An 18202-nucleotide genomic window follows, 5' to 3' on the forward strand; every position below is an offset into this window, starting at 1 on the left:
AATGCAGTACTACATATCATCTTAAGGCCTTTATGATGATCACAATAACAAAAATGCTTTGCATTATTTAGAAATTTTATGGTGGGTTAAATATGAATTTGGAAAGAGGGAGAAACCTGTTTTTAGCGGGGAGGGAGAATGGGTTAGGACTGCATGATAATAATGAAACTGATAATCACGATTATTTTGCTCAAAATTATAATCGTGATTATTAATGACCATTATTCTCAGTTGAGAAATTGCAGAGAAAGAGACAGTTGAGTTAACGTAAATTAATTGCATAATTAGCATATCAAAATGGGTAAAACAGCCATTTTGCGTGCTCTTTACAACCTACCCTTCACCTAGGCCTGAGATGGCCGCCTTAATTTAAACAACTACGATAACTTCATCAGAGGGTAAGAATCTATACAAAATGCATGGGTAATAAAGGGATGCAAACACATGTATGGTCAAAAGAGCGAGAGGGTATCGAAGCCCTCGCCCCGCGGCAAATATCCAGATACTTACATAATTGTGATGAATTTAATCCTTTGTAAGTTATTATTTTGCAGTGTAAGATTACAGTTAACACTTTTAAATATTACATAAATGTATTATGTATTTTTATTAAACTTAGTGAGTGTATAAATCAGCAGCAAAAAGTAATTCTTGAAAAAATCTGCACAGTAATTTTATAAAAACTAAACATGTTAATAAAAGCAAATTACTAATAGTAAAAATTCAGTCAGGCCTATCAAATACATTTCACAATTTTATATTTATATATGAATGTCAAGAATTGAATTGAATCGAATCAAGAATTGAATTGAAGAATTGAATCAAGAAGTGTGTATATTTATATAGCCTACACTACACTACACAGAAATAATATACAATTAAATTATTCTTATTTTAAATGTATTCTGCAGGCTAGGTTTAACAAAATATAGGCTTTTAATAATCTTTCAGTGCGCGAAACCATGAACGCTTCAAAACAGAGCGGACAAAGCGCGTATGCGCAGCGCGGGCGCAGAATGATGTGCTCAAAGCAACATGGAGTCACAGTGTGCAGCGCTGCACAAGTGCGCATTCAAAAGTTCACGGCACAAAGCGAAGAAATGACGAGCGCACAAATCCTAGTGTATATCAGTCCAACAGTTTATTGATCATTTGTTTCTTCACAGTTTTAAATTCCAGTTATTGTGCGTTTGATGCTGATTTAGTCCTTGTGATGTGTGTGATCTAACAGGCACACGGACGGTAGCGAGTCGTTAAAAACAGCAACAAACATAAAATACAAATACACAAAATAAAGTCATTTTATGCAAATCCACAGCCTTTTATCTACAGATCAAGCATTATAATGTGAATATATCATTGGAGAGAGTTTTACCGTGCATCCTGCTGTAACCGGACGAGGCGCGCGCGCTGTTTGAATAACGTTACTGAATGGAGAATGATTGACAGCCGCAGAGGAGGGAAAACGAGTTTCCGTAAACGTTAATTTAATGATGTAAATAGACTTCTGTCCCTCACATTAAGCTATGTAACGGCTTCAGATGACTTTGTGAAATTATAATCAAACCCTCTCTCAGTCTCAGACCCAAGCTTCACCCAAACTGACGTGAAAAAAGCGGGAGGCGCCGAAAAGCGCGCTGTTTGCATCCCTGTGTGTGTGTGGCCCAATTTTTCCATGTCTGTCTGTCTGCGACATAGACTGTAAAAAAAGATGGACGACGCCCCTTTGCTCTCTTCCATTGATGAGAACTGAAGCCGCCAGAGTCCCGATATGGCGCTGACATATTTAAACTTGAGTCTGCGCAGTAGCGATCTCGGGACCAGACCTGTGCAGTAGTGAGCAGGAAGTAAAGCCGCGAAATCAACGCTCCGCCCTCACTCTCGCAGAATGCACTCAGGGAGAGCGGATTCTGCACACTTTTTTAAAAATTGATTGCAGTACGACAAGAGGCTTGTTAAAATAAAGTAAATACAATCTCCTCAGTCCTCCGAAGATCCCGAAAAAAATGTCCGTTGGTGCTTCAGTGACTACTTCGCTCGAGAACCTGTCAATCACAGCTGTCAATCATGACTTTACACCACTGCATCACGTAACTAACTAAAAACCAACTTATTTTTGAAACAGTCACTTGAACTTACATCAGCGTGATAAAAACAACAGCAAATGAAAGAAACCACCTTTGGAAAAAAGATATTTGAAGTGTAATTAAATTGTTTAGTTGGTCTCACGTCCCGTTGAATAACACGGGGAGGCGGGGCTTATGACCTATACTAGCACCAGTCACCGGGGGGCGATCGAGACGTTTTGGCTTCACTTTTCAGGGCTTGTGCGGCACGCTTGGTCTGCGATCATGGGCATTGTTACATTTATTATTATTAAAACTAATAATACAGCAATAAATAACGTACTATTTATAGAAGTCAGAAGAACATACCTTTACTTTGAGCTTGTCTTTCTTCCTCATCTCTTTTCCTCTTACTTTTTTCAGCTCCAGAAAGATGGCGTTTGGATGACATTACCACAGCTTAACATCGATTGCGATTCTTATTTCTTATTTAACTAAAAATAGCATTGGTGTTGACTCTGACTACATTTTGTGACGTTGTGACCGTAGACAGTATAAACGGTTGTGACAGACAAGAGGCAATCCAAATGTGAAGTCGATATTACCGTAGAGATTATAATATTTGGTATGCATATTTGACAACACATTTTTTTTGTCATGCAAAATGCCTAATATAGGCCTAAGCAATTAAGCATTATTAAGGAGTAAGAGCGCCACAAATAAAAATAAAAAGTTTGTCTCTTGTTTCTAAATGAGCACTTTGGAGAGAAGTGTGGTGGAATCCGTGTGTGTGAATACTGTGATAATTATGGTACTCGAGGTCTCCCACTATATCACGGGCGGTATTATGCAAATTGGGGTGTGACGCGCTACTGTGTATATTTCTTATGTTTTCGTATTTTATTCAATCTATTCTTATGTATTTATTATCTTTTTCGGAAATTTGTCATGTATGAACTGTTATGATGAGACGTATTGTGTGTGGTCTCTCTCTCTCTCTCTCTCTCTCTCTCTCTCTCTCTCTCTCTCTCTCTCTCGCTCTGTCACTCATGTAGGTTGCACCTCCCTAATTATATGGCGTTATATATGTGCTTGAATCCTGAGCGAGTAATTGTAAGTTTTGAGCACAGAGAACTATATTTTGCAAGCACATTACATTATATTTTGAACAGAAATTAACAATCGCAAAAAAAAAAAATTTGTTTCAGCAAAGGAAAAAACGATTCCGTGCTCAATAAATGTATTTGCTTGTTTGCTATTATCCATATTAACGTGCAATAATAACCCCTCTCACGCAGTTTACTCAGGTGCTCTCTCACAAACCTATTCTCTGCGCTCCTGTCAAGTCCCCCTCTCTCTCTCTCTCTCTCTCTCTCTCTCTCTCTCTCTCTCTCTCTCTCTCTCTCTCTCTCTCTCTCTCAACCTCTTAATTCTGTGCGCGCTCAACTCTTGACACACACGCTCGCTCAACTTGCAACAGCGTTACAATTGTGCCACAAAATCAACCAATCAGAAAATTAAAGGTCAATTGTGATTGGCTGTTGGTCTCCAATCACCACGCAGCACAAAGAAGACGAAAAAGGAATTTTATGGATAGATGTCTAACGTTACTCTAGCCACCATCAAACATGACAGAGTCTAATGGTGAAAACGGCAGTCCTCTGATGAGTTAATGCTTGCAGTACACATGAAGACATGCAAGGGAAAACTTATGGAGCGAAATATGTGCCATAATTAAACAAACAAATCCAGCATTTTGCAAACAAACTCGATCCGCTTTGCAAAGGAAAACTTGACTCGCAAACAAACTCGATCCGCTTTGCAAAGGAAAACTTGACTCGCAAACAAACTCGATCCGCTTTGCAAAGGAAAACTTGACTCGCAAACAAACAGAGAGCAATGTTCAAATACAAAGGTCAATTTGAGCGAAAACGTAGTGGAGTAATATTGTGTTTCACAAATATAAATAAATGAGCCTGGATGATATTTCACAAATAAATACAAACCATCCTACAAATTGTATGTAACCTTTGAACAAATACCAAATCTAATGCATACAAATGCATACCTGTCTGTATGAGATCTCTCCGCTCGATTTTCTCACAAATGTGTTTCCAGGCAGATTTTCTCACAAATGCAGTTGAGTAACTTCCTCTTCCACAACAGTAGATGGCGCTAAGCTAGGGGATTGATTTAGCTACTCTCCCAGGAGAAGCACTGAAACGCGTGGTTGCCTGCTGCGTACAGCCTACAGCTGAGGAAAAAGAGCGGTGAACAGGTTTCTGTCTTACAATATCTAATTAACCTTTTGAGGTTTTGACAATGCCAACCCGAAAACAATAATTTAAAGATATTGTGACCGATCAGTGCAAAATCAGTAACGTTAGTGACAAACATGGCTGAAAACATTTAAGCTAGGGAGGTTTTTCTCCATAAAAATCCATCTATCAATCAATCCATCCATCCATCCCTTTTATCCACTTAGGGTCACGGGGATATAAAAAATATATACTTTTATATTATTTGTACATATGATGATGAAATTGTTTTTGCAGAGAACATTTTAAATAATGCAGGGGGTATAACGTTATCAATATTTTTTGTCACAATATTTTACAATACAAAATTGCAACAGTATAGTGGATAGCAGCAATATGCAGTAAAGAGTCATTTATGAAGTTTAGACGTTTAGTTTTGTGTCAGATATGTTAATGTTACATCAAATATGGTAAACCAAGAAGGTACCGACCAAATATAGCCTAAGTTCACCTCTAATGTAATATCAAATATAGTACTTTAATAATCAGTATTAATGAGTTGCCATATGTGTGAATTTATAATAACAAAATACCATTTTAACTCTATTTTGAATTTAAAGTATTGTCAGTGTATTGTACTGTATTGCAAGATCAGTATCGTGTATCAAACTCAATTGTGCGACGAGTGTATTGTTACATGCCTGAAATAATCACATTATTATTATTATTTATTTGTTTTCTCTTTTTTTTAATTAACAGCCAGAGTATGCACTCATTGAAAGTGCAGCAAGAAACTTGCTGTCCCTCATAACGGCAACAGCTGGTCAGGAACAGGTTCAGGGTCAGAACCAATCCCGGGGTCTGACTCTAAATCCGCCTGGCGGTCAAAATCCGGGATTGAGGCAGCCCAGCATTCATCAAGAGATGACTAGGTTACATATCATTTCTTAAATTTATATTATTGTGTTTGCAACAAATACAAGTTTTTTAAATCCTGAAAAATATTGCATCTCCTTTTTTGAATACTTTCAACAGGTCCTTTCCTAGTATGTTTAGAAAAGAAAGAACCAGCGGCAAACGCAGATTTCCTACTCCAGTGACCAAAGCTGTTGTAGCCGCCACAAAGCACACTAGTCTGCAGTTTTACTTACTCCCAGCACCAACAGATAGGACCCCACAAGCATCTCAAGAACTTAAATTGTTAATGGCAGGGTTAGGTAAACGCCATATTTCTTTACCTGATAACAGCAACCATGCAGAGGTGAGAGTTTTTAAATTCAGTATTATTTCCAGTAAGCAGGAACAATGTATATGATGTGTGCATTCATTACATTGTGTTTCTGTAGATCACAGCATCTCTGGCAGTTGAGTATCCTAAATTGGAGAACTTAATGGGTGGATGGCTTTTATACAAGGCGTCAGGTCAGTAGTTATAATCTATTATCCCTTGTTTAACTCTTTTATGACTTTGATGTTTAACTTTTTGATGTCTCTTAATGTATCTCCATTGTTTGCATATTTTTTGTTAGCCAGTACTAATGCTGCTAGCTTAGTGCATGCATTATTTAACACAGACAATGCACATTATTCCAAATATTAATGTATTGAAGGTGGAAGTGGCCAGAGGAAATTGACATTACAAGCTCTGGCTTTGCATGTAGAGTCCTGTAGCAAGCCAGACAGTGACCAAGTAAGTTTGAAATGTTCATTAAACTGTTTTGAACTTGCATTGTTTTTGTTATTATTATAGAAAATATACGCTTTGATTTAATTCATTTATTTTTTCATATTCTCTGTTTAGGAGGCAGAAGAAGAATCAAGTTTATTGCTTGGAAGCAAGTACACAGATTGTCTGTAAGTCTTAACGATCACATTTATTACTTCATTATAATTGCATAGATTAACACCAACTTTAAAGTAGTTATTCTTACTTTAACTATGTTTTTTATGTTTTGGTTGTGCGCTTCTGTTGAGTTGACCCTTGACCAGTCGGTTTGTTTTTATTTTAGCTTCCCCTGAAACATCTATTAAAAGTGATCCCACGAATAAAGAAGACCAATCCGCCACAAGTAAAAGCTGCCCAATATGCCAAGTTATGTTCCCTCCTGATTTTATCGAGATTCATGCCAGTGCTTGTGGAGAAAGGTTTGTACTTGAGCACAAAGAGTTTGCTATCATTCAACCAATATTTATTAGTGTTATTTACAAAGTGGGTGTATTTATGCTGGTATACATTCTGCATTTGGTTATTTATTTATTTATAAATGTATTGTTGCTGGCAGTTGTGGCTAGAGCCCGACCGATATGGATTTTTGGGCGCCGATGCCGATACCGATAAAAAAAAGCCAGATACCGATATATCGGCCGATATTATTTGTGTGTATATTATAATACAGTAGCAATATTATTTATGTGTATTATAGTACAGTAAGTTTGGACACACTTTCCAATTGGTGTGTACAAACTTTTGATGGGTACTGTATATAGAATACACAGTATAAACAGAATAAATATATAAACGTTTTGCAATGATCACTCAAATGTGGTGATCAAATACTTGTGTGACAAAGATATGCAATGGAGGCAGGGTGAATGATAGAATGAGAATTTGAGCTGTAACCAAACTAGTTTGCATTGCATTTTATATTATATTATATTCTAAATACTCTTCTATTTTTAATCTTAATTTAGTGGAGGAAGAACTCCGATCTTTTTAGTAAAGTAAAATTAATAATATCATAATGAAAACGTTTATAATTACATATGTACAGTAGTTTTATACTATTTTAAATAAGTAGTAAGCAAAATGTACTAAACGTGAAACTAGGCTACAGGGCTGGACCCGAATATTCGGTGGGTTGGTATTCGATTTGAAAACCTCCTGATTATATCGAGAAGGAAAGCATTAATGATGTGTGCTTTTCGTGGGACCTTCCTCCAGTGAACAATTCTAATCGACGATGGCTTTATGAGAGGCTTCTACATCATGCGGTAGTATGCATTTTAACACGACTCTTAACCCGTTCTGTAATGTTATTTAATGTTTTTTTTTTAAATGATGTATCTACATGAAGATGATACATTTTTTTTCTTACTAGGTTATCGGACGAACTATGAGGCAAATCAAGCAGCTTAGGAAAGGATTGAAGGAGACCATGCTGTGGCCACTACTTTGTCAGCGTCCGGATGTGCATCCAGTCATTTTCCCACGAGAGAGAGATGATGTGTTGACCCCAGTGGTACGTGATTTTGGTAATAATCTCAGAGAAGTGTAAATCTGAATGAAATGAAATTAGCCATCTCATCTCCAAATAATACTCCAATTGGCTTGATTATCGTGTGTGATTCTTGAAATGTGTATTTAATTATAATTGACAGTGATTTTTGTATGTTGTTTTTGTCATTTTTATCTGTAGTGTGTCATAAACAGCATCAGCTGGCCTTCCATGGTGGAAAATGAAGACGACAACGATGATGAATGCTCTTTGGAGAATAAGAGCCGAGTTGCTGGCTACCTTCGTCAGTTCATTGAAAGTGGTAGAGTATTCATTTTAATTCAGAGTGTGTATATATGTATGTATGATATATATACTAGGGATGCGTCGCAATCTTCGAATAGTCGAACTGCGTGCGAAATTTGATCATAAAATAGCTTTTTTGAATATCGTTATATTTTCGCGCAATTCCAATGTCTTCTACATTGATGCCGCATCTACTGTCACAGATCGCGCAGCAGGGGTATTTCCCTGTCGGGGACACAAGGTGGCGCTAACCTGAATGAAACCCCCTACTGTGCAATCTAGGCAACCTGCGTTGTACATACTGTAATCAAACAACAGAAGAGCATTGTCGTCAGTGACCGTTAACTCTGAGACCAACCATGCAACAACAACCAAGAAGCTCTGTGTGTGACTCCTTTGAGAAAATGAACAATGATAAAGTTGAGTGTAAATTATGGCCTGCCTGGCAAAGTTAGCAATCTCCTCCTTCAGTGTGCCTTTGACTTCTGTGCCATCCGAGCGGGTGTTCTCCGTGGCGGGACGTTACGCTCGCGTCTCCTCCCAGAACATGTTGGCATGCTCATTTATCAAGAATATGACATATGCCTATTAAGCATTAGGCTATGAATAGTTTCATTGAAACTAATTTGTTTAAAAAGTAGGCCATTGCCGGTAACAGGGCAGATTCGCATAAAATCATTGACATATCCTGCCGCATTTATTTTATTTTTTGATCTTACGAGAATCTGGTTTGGCGATGCACAAATGGACTGTCGTGCTTATCGTTTTATATGCCTACTATGTAAAAAAAGAAATGACGAGAACATGTTACCTGTTCATTAATAAACAGTTTGTTTGATAACAAATCGCTAAATATGAAATTGGCCTCCCTTTCTGTCATTGTGAGAATTTTTTTTCAGTAACGTAATCCAAGTACTATATAATATGAAAGTAATGTAACTGATTACTTCAAGATTACGTATATAAATAAATCAAGAAGAAATATATTTAAAAAAAAAAACCATATATATATATATATATCCCGTTACGTGAGAAAAGATTAAGAAAGGACATTTTTGGTGCTAAAAAACCTACTCTCCTAATTTCTACAAAATAAGTCATTACTGGCAACAGAACCAGGAACTATTGTATAATTAAGCAGCACTTAATATAGTGTTATAATGCCAAAATACTTATTTATTTTTAAATGAAACCATTGTAATCCTGAAAGTATTCCCCCTTTTATCAAAATGTAACTATCATCTGATTACTTACTGGATTTTTATATCCTGATTACATAACGTCGTTACATGTATTCCGTTACTCCCCAACCCTATATATATATATTTGCTGCACTGATTACAATTTTCTAGGCTGATTCCGAGTTTGACCTGCCGATACCGATTTTAGCCGATACATTTTTTTCTAACCACTTTACAGCACACACAAATATTTATTTTCTATATATTTCTTTTTTATAAAACACCATATACTTTTACCCAAACTGAATAATAAAAACAAGTTTAAATAGGTACATTTTCTATAAATATTTTTGAGTCTTCGTTTTCTTTTCTTAGCCTACATAGCATAATCTAGTTCTTGTTAAAACACACTAGACATGCAAATTCTGTGCATTTATTTTGTCCAAAAGTGTGCTTTCACTTTAATTGAGTGTGAGCAGCGCAGCAAAAATAGACTCTGCGCCGAAACCCGCGCTTCATTGCTGTTCACACGATGCTCCTGCTCGCGGTGTGAACACACTCATTGATTAACATGCACGGCGGAAAAAAATACGCACCGCTCGCTTGCAGTGTAAAACGGGCGTAATTCACGAGGTTTCCTACATGTGGGTCCGTGTGCACGTGTGATGCTGCTGTTGCGTGGTGTTAATCATGCGGCGCCAGAGTGCGTTTGACCAGCATAAAATCAGCATATGTCAGACTGACCTGCCCTTCATGTGAAAACCAGCCAATTCTGGTCACCAGCCGATCAATCGGTGCATCTCTAGTATATATGTGTGTGTATACAGTATACTACTGTGCAAAAGTCTTAGGCACATCAGTATTTTTAAAAAAAAAAACTTTTTTTTTGACTGGTTTTGAGCCAGTTATTTATATCTATTGCTGTAGTGTGTCAGTGGGAAATATTAATTACATTTCCAAAGATTTATTTTGCCATTAATTGTAATAATACAACGAGATTTTTGTATGCCCAAGGAGTCTGCCAACAGCCGGTGCTCCACACGGAGATCTGTCTGTGATTTACATTAAGAATAAGAAACCGACATCTTCCTGCAAACTGAAGAGTTTTAGCCACTTGTGTAAAAATTCTGTAAAGTAAGGATGTGTTCAAAAAAATGTCACTAACAGATTTTATCTATCAACTTCTATTAACTAAATCAAATTAATATTTGGTGTGACCACCCTTTGTGTGGAAAACCGCTTTTGACCAGGTTTACTTGCTCATAGTTTAAGGTGGCTTTGCAGGAAGGTTTCTTCAAGCGTCTCGGAGACGTTCCCACAGTTCTTATGAATTTAGTCAGACTGCTTGTGCATACAAAAATCTCACTGGATAATTACAATTAATGGCAAAATGAATGTTTGGAAATGTAAAGTAGTATTTCCTACTGACACTACAGCAAAATACATAACTGGCTTAAAAACATTTGTATGGTTTGAAAATACTAATGTGCACAAGACTTTTGTGTGTGTGTGTATATATTTTAGTTTGATGATTAATCAATTTGACAGTGCGCACATGCTTTTTAATTGTAACATTTAGATGCATGTGCAGGAAAAAAATACATCAGCCAATGTGCTATTAATGGAAATAAATAGAAGCATTTGGATATCTTTTTGTTTCTTTTATAAAATTGTCACTAATATATTCACAGCATCCAGTCATGAGCTGAAGGCCCTTGTTAAGTTCTGGGTTGGTTGGGAGGTTCCCACTACTTCCCTCAGACTGGAGGTAACCAGCTGTAACCTACCTAAGGCATCCACATGCTTTGAGACCCTACGGCTTCCATTGCGATATCATGACTACCCAGCATTCAAGAAAGAATTACTTGCCTGCATCAGTACTGTGGAGACAGGATTTGGACTGGTGTAATTACTGTTCTTTAACAGTACAAGGCCTATTTCTTGTTTTATTAATCATCTATGAATTTAATTCTATCCAAACTTTGTTCGTGGATTGTGAGGTGGAATTGTTTTATTTTGATTCATTTGAAAAGAATAAAAAGCAAACTGTTCTTTACTGTTTATGCAGTGATTGTGCTATTGTTACGAACTTTTAGAGTCTAGGGAACATTTACATATTAATGTACTGCTGGATATGAAATGAGGTGGAAGAACATGACAGAATCTTGGAAAGAGAAAAAAAAACTGGACTTTTATTCACAAAGCCGAAACCACTAGATCCAGTAAAATAACAATAATAATGTGTACTATGTACAATGTCATAATATAAACAAACAATAAATGGGAAAAGAACAAAAGCAGTGCCAAAGGAAAGAACAAAATATAACAAAACAATCCTTAATCTACACCTAATCTAACCAAAGCAAATGTAGAAAATAAACAGAAATCTTCAGTGCATCCGGCACCTTAACAAAACAGAAGATACAATAAGTGGCGCTCACTTACCTAGTGTGTCTAGACAATCATCAGCTGTTAACCAAGGTCTCATAGCAAACGAAAAGGTAGACAACACATCACAAAGCACATAGCACACAACTCAGACGCAGGCAGATACAAAAACTCGATTCACAACAGAAAACTCATTGCGCTACAAAGAGCTCAGTCCGCGATCGAGAGAGAAAGCATGAACACGCCATCCTTTTGAACCAGCTGGACGGCCTCCGATTGGCTCTCAAGCACCGCCTTAATGATGACTGACGTCCGACTCGGCCAATCACAGCAACCTGCGAGCAGAGAGAGTGGGCTAGAGACAAGAGAAAAGATAATGAACACAACAGCCAACACGTGTGAAGTACACAAACGTGCACCAAGCAATGAAAACAAAACACGCGTGGAGCGTAACAGCTATACAACCTGTTTGTATAATGTAACTGAAGTTTCTGTATTTTTGTTTACTTGGTTCAACATGGAGAAGAGATTGAAAAGAATAACAACAAACCTGTGCTTCACTGTTTGCCCAGTATGTGCTGTATGTAGTGAGTGGTTGCCAGATAGATATCTGTGCCGTATGATGTTGAGGGTCTCATGGGATCAATGGCTGCCTCAAGTCCTGCTAGCTCTTCTGGGCTCAACAGGCTGTCCGCTGTGGGAACAATGACTCCATGTTGTGGATCATAAGGCAGGCCACAATCTTCCCAGTCGAGGTGTTGAAGGTACAGTTCCTAAAATGGATTAATCAGTATTTTATTTATAAATTGTACTATTAAATTACTTTATATCAGCAAGTACTTAACTAAATATTTGAATAGCATTAGCTGGGTCAGCAAGGTCACATTTCTGTCAACAAAAGAAAGCTCACACTTCCTAATGTTGTTGCGGTGATTTGTTTGATGACATTTTATTACCTCATTGTTTCCAAACTCTGGCTCTGCCTCCGCATGCTGAATGTGTCCCATCTCCCAGAGCTGACTGGGTGTCATGTTCCCCTTGGTTCGAACTGGGTGATTACCCCATCCATCATGAAATGCGTCCAGGCTAGCTTGTATTCTGGGCAAGAACACATAATGGCAGCTAAAGAGATGCATGTTGTTAGACAGGTCAGAGAACCCATCATCTTCCAGTGAGTGCAGCACACTATAGTATATGGTGGAGCACACCACACATCTCTCCACAGCCTCTCGATCCTGAAAAAGTGATATTTTATAAATAATTATTTTCAATGTATCCACCTTATTCCTACGCCCCATGACACTTTGTGCGAATTATGGATGTTACTTCCATTAAGCTGTAAACAATCAGTGAAAGGCTTGCCTTATGAAAAAAAAAAAATCTGTCCGTTGGGTACAGTGATTATTCTACTCACCCTTCAACCAGCGAACATTAAAAAGGACATTTAAAATGGTTAAAGCATCAACAAGGTACTTTCAACAAGAGACCATGAACAACCCCAAAAGTGTGATTCTTTCTACAGCAATAACAGACGGGTTAAATATCACTGTAGTAATATCTGTGTTATGTAACATACGTTGCCTTAATCAAAAATGTTTATTAACTTCAGCGTTGAGTGATACTATTTCGAAGTGATGAAAACAAACCTGGAAAAAAGACGTTAGGATTGAGAAGAACACTGTGAGATTCTTCGTGCATTATTAATAGCATATATCGTAAACTAAATCGGGAGAAGAGACCACAAATGATCAGTATGTTGTTATTTCTTCATAAGTTTACAGCTAAATGCAAAGTGAAAAAAGGAAACGAATGCAGCAACTGAAACAATTATTATATTCTTATAACACCACGTTAAAATACCAAGTGTTATGTTATTCTCATGATGTCTGAAAATATATCGTGACAGAAAACGTATAGCTCATTCAGTCAAACTGACGGATCCGCTTTATTTGTAGGACAATCTTATGATTTGAAATTATTCGTTTCAGTGTTTTTGAATGGAAGCTCCCCAAACCGGAAGTGCCACCCATAATCCAGAAAGCAGTAAAGCTCATCAGGAATAAGGTGGATACTTTTTTTAAAATGAAGTTAGTCTTATTTCAAACGTTTTGTTTCATCATTTAAAAAAAAAAAAAGCAATGGCAAATAATCAACAGCACAGGTTTTAGAGCGCCACTATCATTTTTTAAGAGTGATTAACAGTGAAAACGTACTTTGATATATAAATATAAAAATATACTTTTACTAGTCTTTTTTTTACTAGTTTTTAACACTGTAACCTAATGCCAGGAAACTTAATACATCTGCCATTTAAAAGCAATGCATGTTTAAACAAAGTATCCTGTATAGACAACCTAAGTCCTACAAACATCTAAAGCAAAAAAAAAAAAAGACCATAGCAATACATTTGAAGAGAGGAGAGAAACGACCCGCCTCTGATTGTGGACACTCTTTCCAGCAATAAAGCTGGACCTTCCTGCGCCCCGTACGGTGAACATCAGGCGTGCTGTGCCGACGTTCTCTACGCCATGGTCACCTCTTACTCTAATGAAGAATTGATCAACGCTAATCATGCTACAAATTCCAGTAAAACCTTCTATTTTACATTGCTGTACATTTACATTCTTTTTTACATAATAGACAGGATAGTTAACCGAAAAATTCTAATCTTTCATCATTTACTCACTCTTATGTCTTTAAAAACCTGCATGACTGTCTTTCTTCTGTGGAATACACAAAAAGAATCTTGAAGAATGTCAGTAAGAAAAACGGTTTAAATTCCCATTGACTTTTTGGTCCATAAATAGGAATTTTTATTAGTAACCTCTGTGTTTATATTCCACGGAGGAAAGTAAGTCATACAGTTTGGAAAGACATGAGGCTGAGTAAATGGTGAATAAATGATAATTTGTGGGTGAACTAACCCTTTAACATCATGCATGATGAAAACTGCAGCATGTGGAATTTCAGCTCAATACTGTTTAATGCTTGAATTAGCAGGGTTAACCGAAAAACTAAACACAATCTTATAGTACACACATTTTCCACTTGATATATAGATATAGATATATATATGAAGAGTTCAGATGCAAAAGCCTCTAAATGCCATCTGAAATTTTCTTCTAGAATGATCATTTTTATCAAGCTCGTATATTTAAATTCAATAATTTCACTTAGATGGCAATGAAGATTACCTATTAATTGTAATTTAAGTGAAATTGCTGAACTTAAATATACAAGCTTGATAAAAATGATCATTCTGTAAGAAAATTTCAGATGCCATTTAGAGGCTTTTGCATCTGAACTCTTCATATATATATATATATATACACTGTTCATTCATTAAACAAACATCACTGCGTAAGAGACACTCAGATTCAAATTATAAAAAGTGAAGTATTTATTCTTGCAAGAATAGGAGCAGTCTAATACACAGTTGTTACCCTGTGCAGAAGAGTGACACACCCTCGGACAGACTGAACCACCCTTTTATCTTAGTTTCAAGGCCTTCTTCCCCCCAGAGCCTTCCTACCAGTAGTTTTCCATAGACAAAGGAGCCATATCACTAGTTTAGATGTATCACTAGTTGGCCTTCTGACACCAGGGTCAGACGTCCTTGCCTGTCTGTCTTCTGGAGTGTCTCCCCCTTCTGCCTCCCCAGGTTCATAAACACATAAATCTGAGAACAGTGGTCTGTTCTCACACCATACTGCAAATAGTAAAAACCGATGACATTCCTTTGCAATATACTGAAAGTCAATGAAAGATAAAATAAGTCAATGAAACCTTAAAAACTGCCATTACAATACATAAGTGTATACATATATATATATATACACACACACCTATATGCATGTATGCATTTCACATTTAGATGTTGCTGCAACTATTATTGTTTTAGTTGTTCATTAAAATACCTCAGTGGAAATCCATGATGTTCAATGGACTGCTTGAAGAAGGCCAAGGCTGTAGAGGACAGATTGTTATTTGCAGCACCTAGGCACATGATCTATTGGGAAAAATGCAGGATATAAATGAGTTAAAGTTTAGTCAAGCTGACCTTGTGTTGACTTGTGTTTTATAAGATATTATTACCTTTCTGGAAAATCCATCAATGCCACCAAAGATGACTATATTGTACCTAGATATTCAACAGACAACTCATTTTAGAATTAAGCATTTCTTTGAGACAACAAAATCACCTACATTGAAAAGTTTGAGATAGATTGATTGATACAGACAGACAGACACTCACTCACCGGATCAGTTTGTGGTTTGTATCAGTGTGTGCAAGTGCTTTTGGTCCAGCAACGGAGTATTTGCGCCGCACAACACACCCTAGCATGTTCAAGCGGGAGAGGATCCCCATGGTGTCAACACGATGCACTGAGGCCTTAACTCTCTCCCACTGAACCCGATGTCCTCTGGCTTGCAAACTCCCCTTAACAAGCCCATAACCTGCATGTGGCTTTCTTTGATTTCAGAAGATTCTTTGAAGACTGGCACTGCATGACACAGGGAGACCTTGATGGAGGAGATGCAGCAGGTAATCTTGCGACACATCAGAGCGTGGACGTCCAGCTGCTCCATGAGTGACTTGAATTAACACTTCCACAACTTGATTTGATTTTTCCTCAGTTACTAATCTGTACAGTTCTGCGAGACCATCCACAATACTCTCAGGAAGAGAAATCTGATCAGAAAATGCACTGAACAACACCATCTCCTGTGTGCATATGAACTGTAAATAGTCTCGGTCCAGAGGTTGCCGCCTGAGAACGTGCTGAAGTCGAGAGTGAAGCCGCTCCATCATTACTCGAACCACCCGGAGATCAGTGGACAGACACAGATAGTTTTTACAATTTGAACAGCAATATGCTAAACATTAATGAAAACTTTGGTTATACAATGGTTTATACAAAATGTAATCTGGAATAGCCTAAGACTGTAATGTTCGAGAAAGGGTGGTACAGTGGTACTTAATTCCCATTAAGAACATGAAATGGAATAGTCTAAAGAAAAAGCATAACACATGATAAAAATATCTTTCACTCTGGTCCACTGACAACCCTTTTTGCCTAGTTTAAAGGGTCTCAGCCCACTTGTGTATTTAATTATTTAGTTGGAATTCAGTCATCTTAATTGTTAATGTAATAAAATAATTAAATGAACGAAACAAAAATCATACAATTGTTTCTTAACTTGCCTGTGACGTAATTTATGCTATGCAGTGCCCAAATGATTATTTTGGACAGAAAAATTAAACCCTCCTGATGAACCCTCCAATGAAATGTTCTCAATAAGTTATGGAGAACGAAAGAAATAGACTAGTTCAGTCATTTCAGTCCGATGTTAAATTTAAAACAAAAAGCAACATATGATGGCAGAGGTTGTAGCTAGCTAGATTCCACTATCCTAGAGAGAGTGGAGTGCTACTAAGGGCTATTCTGTCTATATATGGAACATTTTGCAAAGAAAACCTCAAAAGGTTAATTAGATATTGTAAGACAGAAACTCCCCTGTTCACCGCTCATTTTCCTCAGCTGTAGGCTGTACGCAGCAGGCAACCACGCGTTTCAGTGCTTCTCCTGGGAGAGTAGCTAAACTAATCCCCTAGCTTAGCGCCATCTACTGTTGTGGAAGAGGAAGTTACTCAACTGCATTTGTGAGAAAATCTGCCTGGAAACACATTTGTGAAAAATCGAGCGGAGAGATCTCATACAGACAGGTATGCATTTGTATGCATTAGATTTGGTATTTGTTCAAAGGTTACATACAATTTGTAGGATGGTTTGTATTTATTTGTGAAATATCATTCAGGCTCATTTATTTATATTTGTGAAACACAATATTACTCCACTACGTTTTCGCTCAAATTGACCTTTGTATTTGAACATTGCTCTCTGTTTGTTTGCGAGTCAAGTTTTCCTTTGCAAAGCGGATCGAGTTTGTTTGCAAAATGCTGGATTTGTTTGTTTAATTATGGCACATATTTCGCTCCATAAAAACTCACCTCCGATGAGTCTGGCGAGGAGGTGAGAGCAAGTTTGTTTGTCTAATGTAAATGAAAATAAAAATATTATGAATACTTTACTTCAAATAGTGTTTTGTAAATCTGCAGTCCTCTGATGAGTTATGGGTTGTGGAGAACAAGTGCAAGGTAAAGTCATAACTAAAATCACTTTAATTGCCTTTTGCACCAGTAATCTTTGTTTCAGTTGCTTGTAACATGGAGCGACTTTCTTTCCAGTTTCAGGTGGTTTGTCCAATTTGCACCAAAGAGTTCCCAGACGATGAGATCACAATCCATGCTAGCCTTTGTGGAGAGAGGTAATCTGCTTAGCTCAGCTCTCTGTATAATACATGTTGTGTTTTTCCAGGTTAAAGTCTATGTATACATATACAGGTGTGTGAAACTGCATTTGTTTTCATGTACAGCTTTGAATCTATAGTGACTTCTGAAGCAAATAGCAGTGGCCCAAGTACCCATGCTCAAACTCCAGTGTGTAAATCAATAAGGTGTGTTTTATTTAGATGCCTTTCGTGTGAGTTTATATCAAATACAGAAATATTTATTTACACAATCCATGTTTTCATGTTTTTTAGCCATCTTATCTAGACATCACATACTATCACATTATTTAACACAGCACATGGTGCAGTAATTCATAATCACATATAATGTAATTATTTTCCAAACACTGTTCTGCACACTGCTGGATGGAGCTATGGGTAACGCTTTATAATAACGTTCAGTTGTAAGTCATGTATAAGTGGTTAGTTAATGA

At 37.1% G+C, this 18202-nt stretch overlaps 2 protein-coding genes across 2 annotated transcripts; one reads left to right on the plus strand and one right to left on the minus strand.

Moving 5' to 3' along the window:
* The first annotated feature begins 6125 nt into the window (after nt 1–6125).
* LOC311081564 (uncharacterized protein) lies at nt 6126–11086 on the plus strand. Its single transcript, XM_084112119.1, has 4 exons — nt 6126–6178; nt 6334–7563; nt 7741–7861; nt 10718–11086. The coding sequence occupies exons 2-4, from the start codon at nt 7438–7440 to the stop codon at nt 10933–10935; spliced, it is 465 nt and encodes a 154-aa protein (XP_083968245.1). The 5' UTR covers nt 6126–6178; nt 6334–7437; the 3' UTR covers nt 10936–11086.
* A 107-nt stretch (nt 11087–11193) lies between these two features.
* Nucleotides 11194–17050, minus strand: LOC311081562 (uncharacterized protein). Its single transcript, XM_084112117.1, has 6 exons — nt 15674–17050; nt 15510–15555; nt 15332–15423; nt 12371–12512; nt 11965–12187; nt 11194–11769 (listed from the first exon to the last, which is right to left on the minus strand). The coding sequence occupies exons 1-5, from the start codon at nt 15781–15783 to the stop codon at nt 11972–11974; spliced, it is 606 nt and encodes a 201-aa protein (XP_083968243.1). The 5' UTR covers nt 15784–17050; the 3' UTR covers nt 11194–11769; nt 11965–11971.
* Nucleotides 17051–18202: the final 1152 nt, after the last annotated feature.

Source organism: Abramis brama (genome assembly GCF_963993115.1).
Source record: "Abramis brama genome assembly, chromosome: 4".
In the NCBI taxonomy this organism is placed as follows: domain Eukaryota; kingdom Metazoa; phylum Chordata; class Actinopteri; order Cypriniformes; family Leuciscidae; genus Abramis; species Abramis brama.